Consider the following 20,067-nt stretch of genomic DNA (forward strand, 5'->3'; position numbering starts at 1 on the left):
AGCTAAACAGCCAGCTTAAGCAAGGACTTCACCCCTTCTCTACTATTTAATTCTGAGATACCAAGTCCCCAAGCTATTTGGGGTTTCTTAGATATGAGAAGTAGAATCCTAAAATTTTATTCAGTCCCAGTTTACATCCAGCATTGGGCTATATTTCTGATTATAACTTATTTACTCTGAGACTTCAGGTAAATTGCATTCCCTCTCTGAGCTCTTTACATCTTCAATATACAGAATGATTCAGATACCTAACGTTATCTTTCAAAATTCCCAGATTTAGAATACCTGGGTTTGAGTCCTAGCTCTGTCATAACAGCTGTATGACCTTAGACAAGTTTTTTTCTGGGTCTCAGTTTCTGCTATTATAAAACGAGGTATTTGCATTAGACGCTCAATGTTGTATTTCAAGAGTTTTGGACTGAGATTCAGGAAATCTGACTTCTAACTCTAACACCACAAAGTAAATCATTGTCTGAGTTTGGACTGGTCTTTTCCTTTTTCTGATCCTCAATTTCCCTATCTGTGTAATGAGGGAATCCAACTATGAGTTATTTAAACACCCTCTGATTCTAACAGCCTCTGGTTCTAGAATTTTACAGGCACTGAAAAAGGAAGTGAAAGGAGGGGAAACCACGCCCAGAATAATTTCTCATAAACTAGCAATGGTTGCCCTCTATAGGTCTGATGTGAAAGTGCAGGCCCAAATAGAGACAAGAGTGGATGCTTCACCAGATAGGGCCAGACACATAGAATAGGATTGGCACAAAGACTTCCCAGCCCCATCCTAATAGAGGGGTCCGGATAGTAGTGTGTACTGGGACATTGCACTTTCCTTCCCAATCATCAGTAAGTAACAAGAGACTTCTCAGGTCTATACAGCTCATGCATTGTCAGTGGGGTCTCTGCCATAGGTAAAGTAAGTAAAAGAATCGTTTTACTTTATCGAATAATTTGGGGGGATGTGCACGAATGTTTGAAGATGAAGTGTGATTGTGCTCTGAAGATGAGAATGAGAATGAGTCATTTTCATGGCTGATAAGTTTTAACATGTGAGGCAAAGAACTCTTCATAAGATATGAAAGAAGCTACTCAAATTAACATGTTTTTCAGCATCCTCATCTACTCCATACACTCCTTGGAATAGAAGCAGTTTATGCCTGGGCAAAAGACCTAGGATGACCCTAGTATAGAAATAGAATCTAAATCATGAGAAGATTAAATACTGGGGAAAGCTTGATATTCAAGAATAGTCCTAGAGTCTAGGGCTTTGGTCGGCAAACTGCAGCTCATGAGCCACATGTGGCTCTTTGGCCCCTTGAGTGTGGCTCTTCCACAAAATACCATGGCCTGGGCAAGTCTATTTTGAAGAAGTGACATTAGAAGAAGTTTAAGAAATTTGGCTCTCAAAAGAAATTTCAATTATTGTACTGTTGATATTTGGCTCTGTTGACTAATGAGTTTGCCAACCACTGGTCTAGGGGATTTGTTAATTCAGTCTTGGAGTATCACTAAATTTGGGGCAATCTGTGGATTCATTATTGCAGAGCATTATGTGAGGCTTAGGAGAGATGCAAATATAGGGTTTTGTTACATAAATAGGCATATACTAAGCCTTTCATCACTGTCATTTCATAATAATTCATTATAGAAGTAGTAGTCAGGTCATGAAAATCTATAGTCCCCTATCCCTTCTCCCCTTCTTGGATTAAAATATCTGACCATCCAACCCAAATGCAAAGGTAAAACCTGTTCCTTATTGTGTGACAAAGATGGTTGCAGTTCTAATTCTGCTTCTGATTCACTGTATAACCAAGGCCTAGCCCCAGCCTTTCTCTGGGCCTTAGTTTCCCTACCTGAAACAAAAGGGGGTTGGACTTGATGAGTTCCTAGGCTTTTCCGAGCCCTGACATTCACTCTGTTTGTGTGTGTGTGGTTTTTTTTTGTTGTTGTTTTGTTTTTACTAGAATACTTTCCCTACCATCCCTTCTAGTGGTATGTACAGGCTTATTTTTTTTAAATATATTTTTATTGATTTCTGAGAGGAAGGGAGAAGAAGAGGAAGAGAGAAACATCAATGTTGAGAGAGAATCATTTATCCATCATCACCACACACACACACACACACACACACACACACACACACACACGCCCCTTACTGGGGACTGAGCCTGCAACCTGGGCATGTATCCTGACCAGGAATCAAACCGTGACCTCCTGTTTCATAGGTTAACACTAAACCACTAAGACACGCCGGCTGGGCTTCTTTCAGTGTTTCTTAAATGGAAACTTCTCCCCACACAAGCTCCTATTTCTGATAAACGCCCAAGTTTTCCACCACCATGCCCTAAACAGGACAGCAAGTCTTCTATTTTACTTCCTCAATTCCTGGGCCTCCCCCTTCCCCAGCCCACCCTGTTCCCATAAAAACGAAAAGTTCTTCTCTCATCAAGGTGTGTAATAATAGTTTATTCTGAAAAACAGATACAATAAAGATAGCAAATTGTTTTTACCCTATCAAATAATTTGCCCACACATCTTGTCATTGTTTATTACACCAACCCTATTTCTGCTCATTGTCTATAAGCTTCGACCCCAAAATCACAGATGCACCTTGGAATGGAGAGTTCAAATGATATTTTATTTTAAAGTTTTGTAAACAGAATTATGCTCACAGCTTCAACAACAATGAGAGTTCACTTAAACCTCCCTGATCAGCTCAGTTGCCTGGAGGACTTCCTCAGACACCTCAGAAGCTTGGAGTCATACCTGAGGAGGTCCCTTCTCTCCCTCCTGGAAGCCAGTTCCAGGAGAGGTACATGGTTGTTGGCACCACAGGAAAAGCCAGGAGTGAAGAGCATACAGGTAGTATAAAAAGGAGGACACGAGGTGGAAAAGGGGGTATAATCAATAGCAGCAAGGGTTGGAGGTAGACCCGTTGTGGGTACTGAAAAGTGTTTGGAATTTTTAAAAAAGAATTATAAATGCGTATATCCAAAAATATATTTTTAAAAATCTGGAAGTGGAAATCACTTGCCTTTTCTTGCCAACAAATTTAATTTCCTTGATCCCACTTATGCAATGTGCAGCAATAATATTTCATGTCTCTTAGTGACTACATATTGTTATTGTAGCTGAGATAGCATGGTTAATATTGATTAATATATTGTGGTTAATAATGGTTAATACTATATCTAAAATATTATGAAAAAAAATCACTGAGATGGGAAAAGAGGGAAGGAGTAGGGAAAAATATACTGGAATAATAAGAAAGCCAGGAAGTTAGAGTGCTTTCCCAAGTTCAGATCTGGCTGATCCACATCTGTTTAGAGTTTATAAGAAGGCTCCAAAGGCCTCCTTATGGCTCTATGGAGCATTTGTCCCAGAGCCAGTATGTAAATCAATGCTACAATCTGGCTATGCCTGGGCACTGTTGGACTGATTGCCATTAATACTCATAACTAGTTGCTGTCAGATATCCACAAACCGTTGCTATTAACACCCACAGGCAATCACCATTGATATTCATTGATGTTAATATCTTATTACTATCATCATTCAAAAGTCCCCTATCTAAACTATGATATAATTGAGGGGAAGGGAGAAAGGGATAAAGGGATAGGAGAAGGGAGCTGGGTGAGAGAGGGTTATAGCACCAATCCAGGAAAAACTATCCTCTATAATTCCTGGTCACTTCAGGATTAAGAGAAAGGCCTAGGGTGGGGCAGGGAGAAGCTGAAGCCTAGCTGGCCTTGCTCCTAAGCCCCTTCCTTCAGGATGCCCACCTGGTAATGGGGAGTCTACCCTTCAGGCTAATGCTAGCCAATACTGACTAGCAGAGATTGCCATAACCTAGGACTTCTCTGAAGGATTTTTTGCTAAATCCAGGTTTAGAAATCCTTATCTTTTAACCAAAAACTGGCAAGAGGAAGGTAGGGATAGTGGGGTCTACCCCTCTTGACCAATGGGCCCATTACAGGATGCCATTGGGCCTCAGTTTCTGGTGGGCCAGAGCTACAGCATAATAGCGTTGGAAACGGACAAGGAGCACAGGCACCAACAAGACACCAGTGCACATTCCCATCGTGGCTGTGATAGCAGCAGTGAGCTGGCCCAGAGAAGAGAGGGGATAGACATCTCCATAGCCAACAGTGGTGAGAGTTATGACAGTCCACCAGAGACATGTAAAGATGTCTCCAAAATGGGGCTCACCCTGACCTGGGGTGGACATGCCAAAGAGCTCCCCATAGAGGAAGAGCAAGCCAAAGAATAAGATCTCAGCTACCCAAATCAAGAGAAAAGCACACACCTCCTTCCAAGAAGAATGAAGGGTGTGAGCTAGGACTCTCATGGCCAGGGACTTTTCAAGGAATCCTAGGAGACGAACTAGTTTGAGGACATAGAGAGAACGAATGGCCCCAAGTGTTAGGCTGAGATGGGGTTGCTGTTCAGCCTTGTCACCCACCACCAATTCCACCAGCACAGGGAAAAGACAAAAAATATCGGCTAGATTGAGAGGGCTACACAGGAAGCGCACCTTATCAGGGCAGGAAATGGCCCGGGCAAAGAGCTCAGTTCCAAACCAAAGGGCACAGAGCAATTCCAGGTAGAGTAGGTGGGGGGCACGGCGGTAAACAAGACCATTGTTCTGCCGCTCCTGATGGCTTCCCCCTACCCTTTCCCCATGTCCCATGGGAGTGAAGTTGGCAGAGAAGTAATCCAGCTGGATCTCCGTCTCCTGGAAGAAGATGACCAGAGCACACACGGCAAAGAGTGTGGAGATCAGGGAAAGGCACTGGGGGAAAAGAGGCATGTCAGAAGTACCCCCATTTACAATCACTCCCACTTCTCTAACTGGACCCCACCCACCCTTTTTTGCCTCCCTTTTTTGAGAATCCCCTCAAATTGTCCTGGGTGTTTGTAGGTTCAGGGCCCAAGCACTATGCCAAGTATGTGCCATTGTGGCATCTTGGCAGGGCCCTTTGTGAGTAAGAGTGTTTAACATGGTGTTACAACACTGTTAATAAGTTACCTTGGCCCCTAAGGAAGATTGGGGTTGGTCAAGAAGCACCCAGAGCCATGGCTTCCAAGCATTCCGCAGTCCCTGGCCTTCAACGGCGTTCAGCAAAAGGCGTTCATCCATGTGGGCATTCTCACAGACCTCCCAAGACAGAAAGTCCTGGGTTTGGGTCTCCTTGCCACTCAGCTTGAGCCAGCAGCAAGGTGCCAGCGGTGCTTCTGCCAGGCCCCAATAAGCCAACTCCTCCTCTAGGACATCCCGACAAACGTTGGCAGGGCAGTGCAGCTGCCGAGTACGGTAGTAGCCTAACACGTAGCCAAACAGTTCAGGATTTCGGTCAAAGAAAAACTCTCGAACTGGTGGACCCTGAGCAGCTGGGGTACCAGGTGGGGGTGGCTCGGTCAGCTTGTAGAGACGTGTGCCCGGGAAGGCCCGCAAAGTGCTGATGTAGGTCTCATGGCGCATGCCCCCAACGTTCAGGATCAGTTTATCATCCAAGCCCTCCATGGCAAACTGTGAGCCTGCTTCTCGGCTGGCTCGGATCCGCTGGCAAGAGGAGGGATGACAGGGGTTAGGACAAGGCTTATCCAGGGCAGGGAGAGAATTGAGGGCCACAGAAGTGATGGGCCACAGATACCCAAAGGAGGCTAGCCCAGGCTAGGATCCAGAGGTGTCTCTTCCTCCTGGGTCTTCAAGAATTAGGACAGCCAACTCTCAGATGTAGTCACAGTGACTAGCCAGAGTCTCTCCTGGGCACAGCAATTCCAGGAGAAAAACCAGCCTACCCTGGATACAGATGTCTTTCAGGAGCTCTTAGGAGATGCCTGGTGACTCTGAGAGAACAGTTGTGCCATGGTATACAGCAGAGGAGTCACAGACAAGCAATGCCAGACTAAATGGGCAAGATGGGGACAGGAATGTCTCTTAATCCTCTAACACTTTGAAAGCTTGGGGTGGGGGAATGATGGGGGTGGGTTAAAAAAGAAGCTGCCAAGAGAGGCTAAGTGCAGGAAATGGAGTGAAGATGGGAGTGACAGAGGAAGCTGAAGGACCTTAGAGATCCCTTGGCCTCCTCAAGGAGTAGGAAGTGCCTGACTTCAGAAATGGGCTGGGGGGTCGGCAGACCTGACAACGATGATTTTTGACTCCGACTTCCCTGGCACTTGGTCCCGGGCACTCAGCAGCAGCAGCAACTGCATCAGCTGCACCAATAGCACCAACAGCACCAAAAGCACCAGCAGTACCAGCAGCAGCAGCATCCGTTGGTCTCTCTACTGGGCGCCCTAAAATTGCTTTGGGCTTAATGAGCTCCTTGCCTGGGAACAAAAAGGGGCAAGAAGAGAGTGGGGGCATAGGAAAGAGAGAGAGTGGTAGGAGTACAGAAAGGCAAACCATGGGAGTCAAAATATCTATCTAGATCAATATTTCAGTGTCCCAAACACCCCCTAACTGGCACCCTGTTCGGACCACCCATGTTTGTCCTTGAGGACAAAAAAGGGTGAGGGCACAGGCAGCCACCTCCAGTCTGAGAACATCACACACCTCACACACCCACCTCCCATTCCCTCCACCTCTCAGTCAGTCCTTCTTTACTCACTTGGTTGTTTTGCATGATCCACGAACACTGGCAGTGAAGGGACCAGCGGCTGGCTGGGCAGAGGGGCTGGAGACGACGACGTGGCGGGTGGTGTGGCCAGCATTGTTGCTGCCTCCGGAGTTCTTGACTGTTCCTGCATGGAGAGATCTCAGAAGCCTCAGGACCGGGCTGTGCTCATGGAAAATCTGGCAAGGACCTGGGGCCTTCCAGAAGCCTCCCGTTCCTGCTGTGGCCAGAGGAGCAAAGGCTGAGAAGCAACAATCTGCTTCAGAGCTATATGTGTTCCTGCCTGCTTGTTTAGGAAGGGCTTCCTGGCCCCCAGCCTGCAGGGAATCAGACAAGAGACCCTGGCCAACTTTGCTGCTCCTCCTTCCTCCCCCAGCTTAGTTCCAGCCCAGAGCAGAGGGAGGGGAGGAGGCAGCTGGAAGAAAAACAGGAAGTTAGGTAGTCAGGCTCCAGCCCAGAAGCCACATCACAGGGCCAGTTAATATTTCGAACAACTTTTTTCCCTACCCCACCCCCACCCATCCTCACTCTAATTCCCCACCTTCCCCCCAGCTCCACTACATTCCTCTCACCAGAAGTCTGAAAAGGAGGAAGGAGCGTGGGGGAGGGGGAAATGAGGAGGCTAGATGTGCTCTTGGCTGTATCTAGCTGTTCTGCCCACTCATTTTTTCTTTTTCTTTTTTTCCCCCTCCAGCACTAATTTTTCTTCCCTTTTCTCCAGAGGCCTTGGTGCCAAGGATGGGAGTAGGAATTGGAGAAAGACAGGGGCATGGGGAACAAACAGCCTCAGAGAAAAAGCCTGCTTGCTCATGACCTATGCCAGGATTGGCAGCATCCCCAGCTCCTTGAGATAAACCACATTCCCTCCTCCCCCTCTTTCTCATTTCTTCCTCCACCTCTGCCTCCAGGACCCCTTCCTGGGAATTAGGCAAATCTCCTATTTTGCTACTGATGAGAGTTTGCTAATCAAGTACTCAGAAAATCCTAAATTCCAAGATAGCCCCACCCCCACCTCTTGGCTCAGCTCCAAAAATGTCTCTCACCACCAGACCCAAAATTTCTAGGAGGAATATAGATTCCTACCGCAATTTAACATACTCCCTAGTTCTTCCTTTTCAGTCCATCTCTCAGAGCCAGAGTCAGTTGGATTGAGTTTCAAGACATGAAAAAAAAAAAAAGGCGGGGGGGGGGGGGTCCTCACTTCTCTCTTCCCTCTTAATCACTGCCCTGCTGTGGGGCTGGTGGAGGGGAAGGTCCCTTCAGTTGGACTCATGGTGAGAATGGAGAGAAGAGTGGGTGGTAGTGACAAACACAGCTGTGGCAGGCCTTAACTCCACTAAGCCTATTCTTACATCAGCCAAGGAGGGCAGGCAATAACTTGGGCACTTCAGCACTTTTCAAGTGAGAAGCATTGAGGCAACAATTAGTTTTCTGTCTCAATTCCCCACCCCCTTTCCCTCCTGTGTCCTGCCCCTCATCCATACTAGCCCTTCTTGAATCCCTAAAATAACCAGTCTCTTTCATGACTGTCCTACCCCTTCCAGCTATCTATTAGCTACTTATTCTTCCACATCCATCTCCAGTATCACCTCTTTGGGAGAACCTTCTTTGAATCCTTCTCCCCAAAACAAGGTCCTGTCCTCTACCTTCTCACAGCCTGCTTTGAGGTTTTTATTCTAGAGCACTTTTCTTACTAAAACATTATTGTGCATGTGTCCATTTCCCCACTGTATTACTTTTCTAATTGTTGCCATAACAAATCTCTACACATTTAGTAGCTCAAAATAACATAAATGTATTATTGTCTTTCAGTTCTGAAGGTCAGAAGGCTAACACAGGTCTCACTGGACTAAAATCAAAGTATTGGCAGGACTCCATTTTTCTCTGGAGGTTCTAAAGGCCACTTAATATTCTTTTCCCTCCATCTTCAAAGCTAGTAACAATGGATTGAGTCCTTCTCACACCTCACCACTCTGACCACCTCTTCCATTTATTAAGACCCTTGTGATGACCTTGGTGCCACCCGGATAATCCAGGAAAATACTCCCAAACTGCATAAATGAACCCATCCCCTTACCTTTTTTTAAGCCATTCCTTCTGTCAAGAATGTCTGCCTTTCCTCCCCCCTCGTGCCCTTTCTTTTTCCGGAACACACACACACACACACACACACACACACACACACACACACTTTCAAAGCCCAGCTAAAATATTTCCTCCTCTGTGAGACCTTCCTTCCCATTCTGTCAGAATGTATTCCTCCTCTCTCTCCATCTCCCTAACAGTTTATATTGTAGTTCTATTTAGCATAGTCTCCATTTTCCTTTGTGTGCTGGTTGTTTGTTTACTCCTTAGCTTCTCCACCTCTGGGGTGTATTTATCTTGGTGTCCCACCCACAATCCACTCTATTCCCACCTACCACTGCAGCTTTACCTCCATCACCCAGTGCCTGGAATCACTCACTGTTTACGCAGCAAATTAATGGTTTGCTCATCTTTTCCCTGGTACAATGGAAGGCTCAGGAGAAATATTGGTCCATGCGTTGGAAAGTCTTTCTGCTTCCATAACCCACGTACTCCTCACTCCAAACTCCACACACAAATTTTGGGCCTTGTGTGTTTTTCTATATTCATCCCAAAAGTACAAAATTGCACCATTCAGATGACTGTCGTGGTACACTCACCTACTTGCTTCCCAGGTCACAAAATGAAGAACTGAAACTCACAATGGGCATGATATTTGCCCAAGCACCCTCATCATATTAGTAACCAAGTCAACAATAAATTACTGAAAAGTTTTCAGAATTTTCAGTTTGCTTTGTACCCAGCCACCACCCATGAGCCTTGCACATAAAAGTGGGTAAATTGTGCCACACAGTGGCTAAGAAGCTTAGCTTCACATACTGGCCTTGTTCCTAGAAAGTGGAATTCCCAGCCACACCCTGCTCTCCCTTTCTCTCCTGAAGGGTGAGGGGACAGGGAAGCCACCCTCCAGGAATAATCCATAGGATATCCACATAGCCAAACTTTCTGTAGGCAGAAAACAGGACCCAGATGTATTATTACATACCTTCACCAAGAAAGTTTGAAGAATGTAGATAACAGACAGCTTGGGAGCCAGAGAGTCCAGTTTCCTAAAGGGACTTGGAAGAGGGGATTCAGACCTTCTTTCTCTGAACCAGCTCTAAAAGCTGTTCCCTGGACCTGACATAGTCCCCTCTATTTAGAATATGCAGAACTGAAGACCCAGGGTCCAGAGCCAGAGAGAACATTCCCAAATTCTATCAATAGGGCTTTTAACAAGCTAGTCTAGAGGTTAAAAAGCTAGGCCTTTCTCCCTTTGGACACAGAACTGCACCCTAGTTGATCTCCCAAAGCCTTCTTTGTCAAGCTCCTAGTAGGAATCATCTACATTGTAAATCAGAGGAAAGGAAGGTTTAATTTCAGGCAGAAAAGAAAAAGATAGGCAAGTTTTGTGTCATTTTCCAAAAACTGACAGCATTCTTCATCTGAGAATGGAGATTCTTGGAAGTTTAGGAAACAAGAAGCTCCCTGGGGCTGCATCTAGGCCAAGGACAGCTGCTTGGCCCCTTCAATAAGCCATCATCCTTGACCTCCAGCTGGCCTATGGCTGAATGCCTGGGTAGAAAGAGGTGGGGAGGAGTTGGACTGCCAGGAAAATAAGGCCTGGCCCTAGCCTGGTTCCAGAATGAAATTGGGGGCAGATGACTATAAATCAGGCAGAGGCCCAAGGACAAATCAGGCAGGAGTCCTCTTTCTTCATTCCTCTCCCAACTGGGTTTAGAGTTCCAGGAATCTGTCCAAAGGATGGGGCCCTGAATAAGCTGGTTGCTGGCAGGCTGGGGACAAAAGGCCTCCTTAAAAAGCTGGGTAAGGGAAGAAAGAATGATAATGAGATGGAAAATGGAGAGCACTGAAGGGTGACGGGGGCTTAGACATGGGGCTGAATCACATTTTGTGGACTGAGGTGGAATTTAGGCAGCCAAATGATGTTTAAATGAAATGATCTTGAAAATTGACTTTCTGGTTGGCTTGGAACTCCTACAAACAGAGCAAGACTCCTATTTCAAGCCAAGATCTCAGACCACAATTTCCTCTTCCATCTACCTCCATCCTCAGGCCCAGAGCACATGATGCCATTGTCCCCTAGAGTTGTCCCTCCACCCCAGAGGGATGCTGATTTTGAAGTTGGTATAATTCTAACACTCATTTGTTTAAGCCCTTTAAATCTGTGGAGCATTCCTTATCCTTCAACTACCTTTCAATACCTAGCACTCAATTAAAACACGGGCAATCTGGCTATGACAAGTTACCACCCAAATGGCCATCAAAGTATCACCCCATAGTTCTGTGATGTTGGCAGGACAGGAAGAGTTATCTCCATTTTACAGATGAGGATATTGAAACTCAGAGAGATGAAGTTAATTGACTCAATCTCAGTGCTAGAGGGCTCTAAAACCACTAGTTCAAATCACCTTTTGCTGGAAACTCCCAGCCCCCATTAACACTGCTACAGAAAGCCTTTATGTGCAAGTACTTATAGAAATGGGAAAATTTAACTAGAAGTGATATCAACTTAAGATGGCAAAATGGAGCCAGCTCTAAAATTAAAATGAATGAATGGGAAGCTTGTCTTGATTGGAAACTAGAAACTTCTGGGAGGAACACAAATAAAATCTATTTTCTACAAGAAGTTAGTAAGAAATTTTATTTATTTATTTTTATTTATTTATTTTTTTAATATATTTTATTGATCTTTTTTGCCCCCTCCCTCCCTCCCATACATACCCTCCCTCCCCAGAGTTTTATGTCCATTGATTGTACTTACATGGATGTACACAAGTCCTTCGGTTGATCTATTATCTCCCCCAGATCTTCCTCCCCTCCCCACTGTAATTTGACAGTCTGCCTGTTGTTTTACTGTCTCTATATCTGTTGTGGATGATGAAGAAATTTTATTTTTTATTTATTTTTCTTTTTTAAATTTTTTTATTGATTAAGGTATCCCATATTTGTCTTCATCCTCCCCATTCCCATCCCAAACCCCTCCCCACCTGTGCTCCCACACTCCTGTTGTCCATGACCACTGGTTAGGCTTATATGCATGCATACAAGTCCTTTGGTTGATCGCTCCCCCTTTCCCCACCCTCCTCTACCTTCCCTCTGAGGTTTGACAGACTGATCGATGCTTCCCTGTCTCTGGGTTTGTTTTTGTTCATCATTTTATGTTGTTCATTATTTCCCCTAGATGCATGAAATCATGTGATATAAGAAATACCCTTATAAGAACTGAATCTGAGACAAGCCATAATGGTTATGCTGAGAGGCAAATGAATCAGTCTATAATAAGTTTCTTTCTGGGCCAACAATTCTTTTGAGTCCCAATTTCAATGTCAAACACTTCCTTATGTGTACATGTCAGCAATGATATTTCAGTTCTGGATGGTGGACATAAGGTGGTAATGCAGGTCCAACCCTCTCTGGTTTGGTTCTGGGCAACCTTCAGCAATGCACAGCTGCTGACTGCTAGGTGTCGTCAGCATCTTCCATATCTGGACTATTTCTCTTCTGTCTTCATGGCTGGAGTAGTCCTATCAATTCCTGTCTGTTGCAAGAATCCACATGGTCTTGGAGTTGTTTTCTGAAAATATACAAACATATTCTCAACCAAAAGTTAATAAAGGAATCTTTTCTATAAATTTGACTTGAAATCCTTTTTCATTTTTTGCCCAAACAGTTTTCTTTTGGCTTGTTTTGACACCATGTGTGTTTTTCATGGGTGTCTTGCTGACAGCATTACAAATGAAAGTTAATTTTCTAAAGTAAAAATTTTCTAGATGTAATTTACTTACAGGATATTTTTCCTTACATGATATTCTTCTACTATCCCCCCTTTTTTATTTAAATATTAGGAGACTTTTGGAAATTTTATTGTATAATGTGATCTTGATAGCTTTTAAATTTTAATTTTTTGCACTAAAATATGACTGCTTTAGGTTCATTACATGTTGCATAATTTTACCATGAGATGAACTACCAATAAAAATTTTAGTTAACACTTTAGGAACAGCCTTTTGTCCAGTACAATTAATTTTTCTAGAATATTTGCTTATTTCAATTAGCCAATTTAAATTAGTCTGAAAACTTGACTACTATTTTACTGTCAAATTTAATACTCTAACAACAATCTTATTTTACCCTGTGTATATTAGTGGAAAGGATTATTTGTGTTCTTGAGTAGGCCCTGAGTATTCCTGGTACTAGGCAGGATTTAGATATCAAAAACCCACTTTCCCACACCATGGGTACAAGACAACTCAAACAAGTCTTGTTGCAGTGAGAGGGCAGCTGCTGTCAGCCAAGTCTCTGTCTGTTACCTGGGTCCCAATTTTAGCTGGGAATGGGAAGCTAAGCAGCCATGGGGGCAGGAGACCTCCCTCAGAAGGGGTAAGGGTTCAGGCCCCTGCAAAGTTGGGGTGGTGAGGGTCTGTGCCCCACCTCTGTTGACCCCCAAGTTCTCTCCTGATGGCCCCTCTGTGACTGTGCCTGTCTTAGGTTGTTCCTTCCCCATGGAATCTTACCCTTCTCTGGCTAACCAGCCATCCTCTGGGATCAAGCAGGGTGATGTGAGGTTCAGTTCTGTCTCCTTGGTAGCCTATGCCCCCATAGCCTCCATACCCAGCACCTGCCTTGGGATCCCCTTGCCTGCTGGCGAGGCCCTAGCACTGATCACATATCTTGGGTAACCCAGGTTTCTTCTCCAGGGAGGACCCAGCTCACCCCACTGGGCGAGAGACAGATCCATGGTACCAGCCACCACGAGACTTCAACTTAGGCATGAACAGAAAACTCAGGCAACAGCTGTGGGCAATTGGATTGTGAGTAGTGGGTCCCTCTTGGCCAAACGGGCAAGAGGGGCCAATATAGAATGCTCAGGTGTTTTCCCAGGGTGCCCTCTACACAATGGAAGGGATTAAATCCTTTCATGTCCTTTTTAAATTGCTGCCAGACATTCAAAGAATTAGTTTGTAAGTTTGTTTGGGATAATTGTACATTATGCTGTTGCAATTCTAAAATATCAAGAGATGTGTTACCTTTGTCTCCAAGCACCAAAAAGATGATTTTTTATTGATTCCCAAGGCTGTGAGGTACTATTATAGGTAATGGGGGTAACACAAATCTGGGAAAAATTATAATGACATTGTAGAATAATATCATGTAAGGATATTCTTTGCTCTCTAGGCCATGGAAATTCCATTTCAAACTGGCTGTCAACTTCTTTTTGTATAGACAAGGTCTTAGTTACATTTTCTGCACCTCTCCCAGGAGCAAGTAGTGATAGTCCCTTCCTTTGGTGTCCACCTATTTGGTATCCACACAAGCCAGAAACCTCTCTTTAATTTTACACACAAAGGAGCAGTGGTTTTATTTTATGTCATTCAAAAGAAAAGCTGGGTGGCTACCCCTGTGAAATTATACTTCCTTGCCCCACCCATGATCCTCCTTGATGACCAAGGTGTTTGGTATTATTGTTGACTACATTAGGCAGGGGATCAGTCCATGTAAGGGCTCTTAGTAAGAATTTTTAGAGCCTGTCTCTGAACTAAGGAAGGCTTCTGAAGCTGCTCAATGCCAACACCTCACTTTTCCCTGTGCCCCAACTGTCCTTCAGTACCCTTTACTTCATTGTCCAAGTTACACTCCTTTTCTCCTCCCTCTTTTTCTTTTTTTTTAAAAAAAAATATATTTTATTTATATTTTACAGAGAGGAAGGGAGAGAGATAGAGAGCTAGAAACGTCGATGAGAGAGAAACATCGACCAGCTGCCTCCTGCACACCCCCCACCGGGGATGTGCCCACAACCAATGTACATGCCCCTGACCGGAATCAAACCTGGGACCTTTCAGTCCGCAGACCGACGCCCCACCACTGAGCCAAACCGGTTTCGGCCTCCCTCTTCTCTTTCTTCTCTCACCTCCTCCACCACAGCTCCCTACTGACCTAGGGGATACTCAGAATGGAAAATCAGATCAGAATAGACTAGAAAAAATTTTCTGATAGCTTTCTTTGGAGTAAAGTCAGTCTCAGACAGAGGGGAACCAGTGATTGTATACATTCCTTGGACTAAAACAGAATTAAGGAATCTAAAGATTTCCCCAACTTTTCCCAGAACCCTAATGGGTAACAAAGGAATTAAAATTAACTGTTAGAACATGTAATCATGGCTATTCCAATCTATTCCAGTGCATTAAGTAACTTCTCTCCGGCTCTTGATATACCTACTGGTTTCTGGGAGCAAAACAACATAACTTAAGTATAAGATCGCTTTAAGGACTATGAGAGGCTGTTTTCCCTTCTTACTAATAGTTTAGGAGAAATTGAAAAAGGGGAAATTACTAAGACCCTTGTAGATACTGGGGCTACTTTATCTGTTCTTGATCACAGCCAATGAAGTTGCAAACACTTTTTTTAAAAGAAGGAAAATCACCTTTTGATGCTCAATTCCCAACTCCTTCTACTCTTTAATGCCCATGTCCAATGATAGATGCAGCAGTATTTGAACACTTCAATCTACTTGGAAATCATTATGATCTGAGACAGGCTTTGTCTAAAGCCCACATCCTATTAGGTATGGAGCCTGAACTAGGAATCTAGGGTTTAGGCTGTGTTTAGAGAAGAGCTGGGATGTTTGCCATTTCCCAAGTTGGAAGCTCTTATGTGGCTTTAGCTGGTTTGCATCAGACATCCTCTTATGTTGTAGAAAACTCAGGACTCAAGGGAGGAGAAGGGCAAGACTGCCTAAGCAAATGAAAGAAATAACAAATGGGGGAGTGCTGAAAATAAGAGTGTATTTTAGAAAAGCATCTGGGCCAGAATCTGGATGGGAGGTCTGGGGTAAGGCTGGAATGGGAGGGAAAGAAGAAGTATAGCCAACTCCATGGAACTTAGGAGACTTGAAAGGTTTCCAGCTAGCCTGGGATTGAGTTTGGGTGCTGGTCAGAGGTGACAGCATGGCATATGATTCAATTTGGAATTCTACAACAGTTAGGATACTTTGTAAAGACCATTTGGGGTAGCAGTTGCCACATTGCAAATGAACATCTCCTCATCCTTTGTCATAATCTCAAAGACTAAAATACTAGTAAAAAAGAAGAATCCAGCTCCCTCCAGCTCTGACCTACTTTTAGAGTTGGGGCTGTGGATGGAAGGCATCCAGAACCTGAGAAGCTAGCCCTAGAAATAATTTAATCAGTTATTATATAAGTAACTAATGACCCAGGGAGTGAAATCGTGCAGCCCCGCCCACCCTCCTGCCACCCTACCTTGACACCCTAACTTCTCCACGCCTTGCCCTGCCCCTGACCCCTCTGGCCTTCTCTGGCAGCTTCAAGCCCCGCCTTGGTCCCCCTGCAAGTTGCCTTGGGCGGGTCCAACCTCCTCCAGGTGCCTCCCCACTTCTGCCTCTTCTCTGGAGCAATATGGCAGCTCACCCTGTCATGGTGCAGAGAGCATGGAAGCCTCCCACCTGCTGTGGAGTTTTGAGCACCACTTCCTGGTGGCACACGCACTGTGCTCCTTCCCCTGGCAGGTGGGTGGCGGGCGCACTGAGTATGAGCGGTGGGTGGCGAAGTACTGGTGAGGGGGGCACTATGGGCTCTCACCCCTTCCCTCCCCGCCAAGGGATGGTCCTGCCTTCTCGGGCGCCTCCCTGCCTCCACCCAATCTCTGGAGCAATGCAGCGGCTCTGCTCTCCCGGCCCCCCAATACTGCCTCCTACTGAAAGGTCATTATGGCATGAGGGCTTCACGACTATTAGCATATTAGTTCTTTATTATATAGTCAGCATACTTAAAACTACTATTAATAGGAAAACTGGGGGCCAGAGAGAAGTTACTGTCTATATGATATTAAAATTGAGCAGACGATTTGTTCAGTTTTGGTCACCTTAATGCACCTGATTGATTCAGTGGAAAACAATTAGCCAATAGAGCTTCTTGGTATGAATATGACCAAATACATTTTCTCCCACTGAATTTTTGTTTTCTCAGACCTTATTTTTGATTCATGAAAACACTATGTCTGGGTCTGACTTGGTGTTCTAGTTTTTCACCACACTTGGATGGTCAGAACACAGAGGACAGAGGCACTCCTATGCCTATCCTATGCCAGGCCTGGACCCCACTTCCATGCAAGAACAGGAGCCCTGTGGGAAAGATCTCTCTCTCTCTTTTTTCTATGTCTTTTCCTCCTTCCTACCCTTTACCTACCTCCTTACCTTTCTCTCTCCCTCCCTGCTTACCTCTTTACCTCTCTCCCAGAAGCCTATGGAGGGCTTCGGACTTCTAACCCAGGGCTCAGCCCTGAATATACTGCTTCCCCTCTCTTAGCAGGAACTTCATCTTATCCAGACCACATATTCACTCCTTTTGGCAGGAGACCCAAGGAAGCAGTGGGAAGGGATACATTTCTTCTTTCCCTTTATGGACTTAGAGAAACATTGTGTGAAGGCAGAGCCATTTCCATGCTGAGGAAAGTCATTTTCTAGTTCCTTACATTACTGCCTCTTAAAAAGTACTTGCTGGTGAGGAGGCCTTTGTTAAATTTAAAGGAAAAAAGGGATTTTCTAAGGAGCAAAGATGGGGAAATGAAAGGAAAGAAAGGGAAGAGAAAATGGTGACCAAATAGGCAGACCTGTCAGGCATCTCGTCCCAGGTCCAGACTGGAAATACAACTAATTCATCTGGAGTTACCAACTAAGGTCCAGCTGAGGAGGTGACTCATAACAAGGAAGGACAGAAAACACCTGGAGATTAGTAGGAAGGGTGAGGTTGTGAAAGGAGGGATGTTGGAGAGGAGGGAATACTACACTACAGGAATAACTGTTCCCTCAGAAAATAGAGGCCTTCCCATCAACAGATGAATGGATTAAAAAACTGTGATACATCTATACAAAGAAATACTATGCTGCTATAAAAAAAGAAAGAATTCTTACCATTTACAATAGCATGGATGGACCTGAAGAGCATTATGCTAAGTGAAAAAAGCCAGTCAAAGAAAGATGAATATCACATTATCTCACTCATTTGTGGAATATAATGAACAACATAAACTGATGAACAAAAACAGATCCAGAGACAGAGCAACATCAATCAGATCATAAAACTTTAATGGAAAGGGAGGACAGAGTGGGAGTCCGGGGGTGGGGGGTGGGGGTAAGCGATCAACCAAAGGACTTGTATGCACACAGATAAGCATAACCAATGGACACAGACACTGGGGGGGGGGGGGTAAGGACATGTGCTGAGGGTAGGGAGCTGTCAGGGAGAGGTCAATCGGGAGAAAAAGGAGACATATGTAATACTTTCAACAATAAAGGATTTAAATTTTTAAAAAGCATAGTAGGTTTTACGAAAGAAATGGAGGACAAAAAGCGGCTGGATATAGAGTTCAAATCTATGCTTATAAGGTTTTTCAAGAATTTCCTAGAAAAGATCGATAAGACCTATGAGGATATGAAAAGAGATCAACTAGAATTAATAAGGAATCAACAAGAAATGATAAGGGATCAACAAGAAATAAAGAATACATTGTCTGAAATAAAAAATATTATACAGTGTCCTAAAAACAGAATGGAAGATCGCAAGAATCAAGTCAAAGATTTGGAACATAAAGAGCCAGAAGACACTCCTCCACAGAAGCTAGAAGGCAAGAGAATACAGAAAATTGAAGATAATGTAAGAAACCTCTGGGACAACTTCAAGCGAACCAACATCAGAATTATGGGGGTCCCAGAAGATGAGAGAGAGCAAGATATCGAAAACATACTGAAAGAAATACTGACAGAAAACTTCCCCCACCTGGTGAAAGAATTAGACTTACAAGTCCAGGAAGCGCACAGAACTCCAAACAAAAGGAATCCAAAGAGGACCACACCAAGACAAATCATAATTAAAATTCCAAGAATATTAAAAGCAGCAAGAGCAAAGAAGGTAGTTACCTATAAAGGAGCACCTATACGATTGTCAGCTGATTTCTCAACAGAAACCATGCAGGCCAGACGGGAATGGCAAGAAATATTCAAGGTGATGAATAGTAAGAACCTACAGCCAAAGATAATCTATCCAGCAAAGCTATCACTCAGAATCGAAGGCCAGATAAAGAGCTTCACTAATAAAAAAAAAAGCTAAAGGAGTTCATCAACACCAAACCAGAATTATATGAATTGCTGAAGGGGGTTCTTTCAGAAGAGAAAGTAAATAAAGATAAAAATTATGAACAACAAATACGTAACTATCAACAAGTGAATCTTAAAACCAAGGAAATTAAAAAAAAAATCTGATGAACAATATTAACTGTTGAATATAATAGAATCAGAGGTATGGAAGGGGAGTGAACTGACGATTCTTGGGGAAAAGGGGAGAGGGGGATGTGGGAAGAGACTGAACATAAACTGTGCACCTATGGATGAGGACAATGGGGAGTGGGGAAAGGGCAGAGGGTGGGGTGGGAACCTGGTGGAGGAGAGCAATGGTGGGGGGGTGGGAAAAGGAACATTTGTAATAATATGAACAATAAAATTTTATTTAAAAAAATAAAAAAGAAATAAAAAGCATAGTAGGTTTTAAAAGAAAAAGAAAAGAAAAATAGAGGTGAGGAATACAGTCTGGGCTCCATACAACTTTGGCGGCATGACCTGACCTGTGGCATGACCCCATGTGCAATCCATAGTGCACATATCATCTAATCAGCTGCAAAAGGTAGCAGGACTGCTGATGGCAGCAGAGTCGACAACTGGCAGACCAGAGCCAGTGGGAGAAAGATCCACAGTTTTGTTGCTTAAAAATCTCTTTAAACCCAGAGCACAGGAGTTTTCATTTACAGCTACACACCCATAACATTGGCTCAGGGCGTGAGGCACGAATTTGAGATGCCTGAGAGGCAGGGGTGGGAAATAGTGCAGGGAGACTTGGAAAAGCAGTAGCCAGGAATCCTGCATTGGGTTGTTCACACTTCTGAAACAGTCATTTTTTTTTCTGGGAGGAGCTAGCTGTTCCCAGCACCCAGGGGGCAAATAAAGGGGAAAAAATGGGCCCCCTTACAGCCTGCCACGCCCTGCATTTTGAGCTTTACTGAGGAAACAAAGGAAAAGGCCAATCTTACTTATGGGTCTCAAGTCTCAATGAGGAGGGGCCATCAGCCCCACAATTCTAGGAACCAGATGATAAAAACTCCAGGGTCCCAGCTGACCTATTGGTCTCCATACAAAGATCTTTGTTCAGCCAAGGGCAGAGTAATACTTTGGGCCAGGAGTAGCTCTGCGACAGAAAAAACAACAACACACCCATCATATTCCCTGAAAATGAAACAGCCGGAAGGAGCAGGGAAAATGGAGCTCTCATTTGACCCAGTAATCCTGAATTACTTT

At 44.3% G+C, this 20,067-nt stretch overlaps 1 protein-coding gene across 1 annotated transcript; it reads right to left on the minus strand.

The window, feature by feature from the left end:
* Window positions 1–2,449: 2,449 nt before the first annotated feature.
* Window positions 2,450–7,099, minus strand: LOC311614599 (voltage-gated potassium channel KCNC1-like). The gene is made up of 4 exons (XM_084869648.1): window positions 6,615–7,099; window positions 6,143–6,333; window positions 5,030–5,563; window positions 2,450–4,792 (listed from the first exon to the last, which is right to left on the minus strand). Exons 1-4 carry the CDS (start codon window positions 6,751–6,753, stop codon window positions 3,971–3,973), a joined length of 1,686 nt encoding a protein of 561 aa, XP_084725774.1. The 5' UTR covers window positions 6,754–7,099; the 3' UTR covers window positions 2,450–3,970.
* Between the last annotated feature and the right edge of the window lie 12,968 nt (window positions 7,100–20,067).

This window comes from Pipistrellus hanaki, assembly GCF_964339955.1.
Source record: "Pipistrellus hanaki genome assembly, chromosome: X".
Lineage (NCBI taxonomy): Eukaryota > Metazoa > Chordata > Mammalia > Chiroptera > Vespertilionidae > Pipistrellus > Pipistrellus hanaki.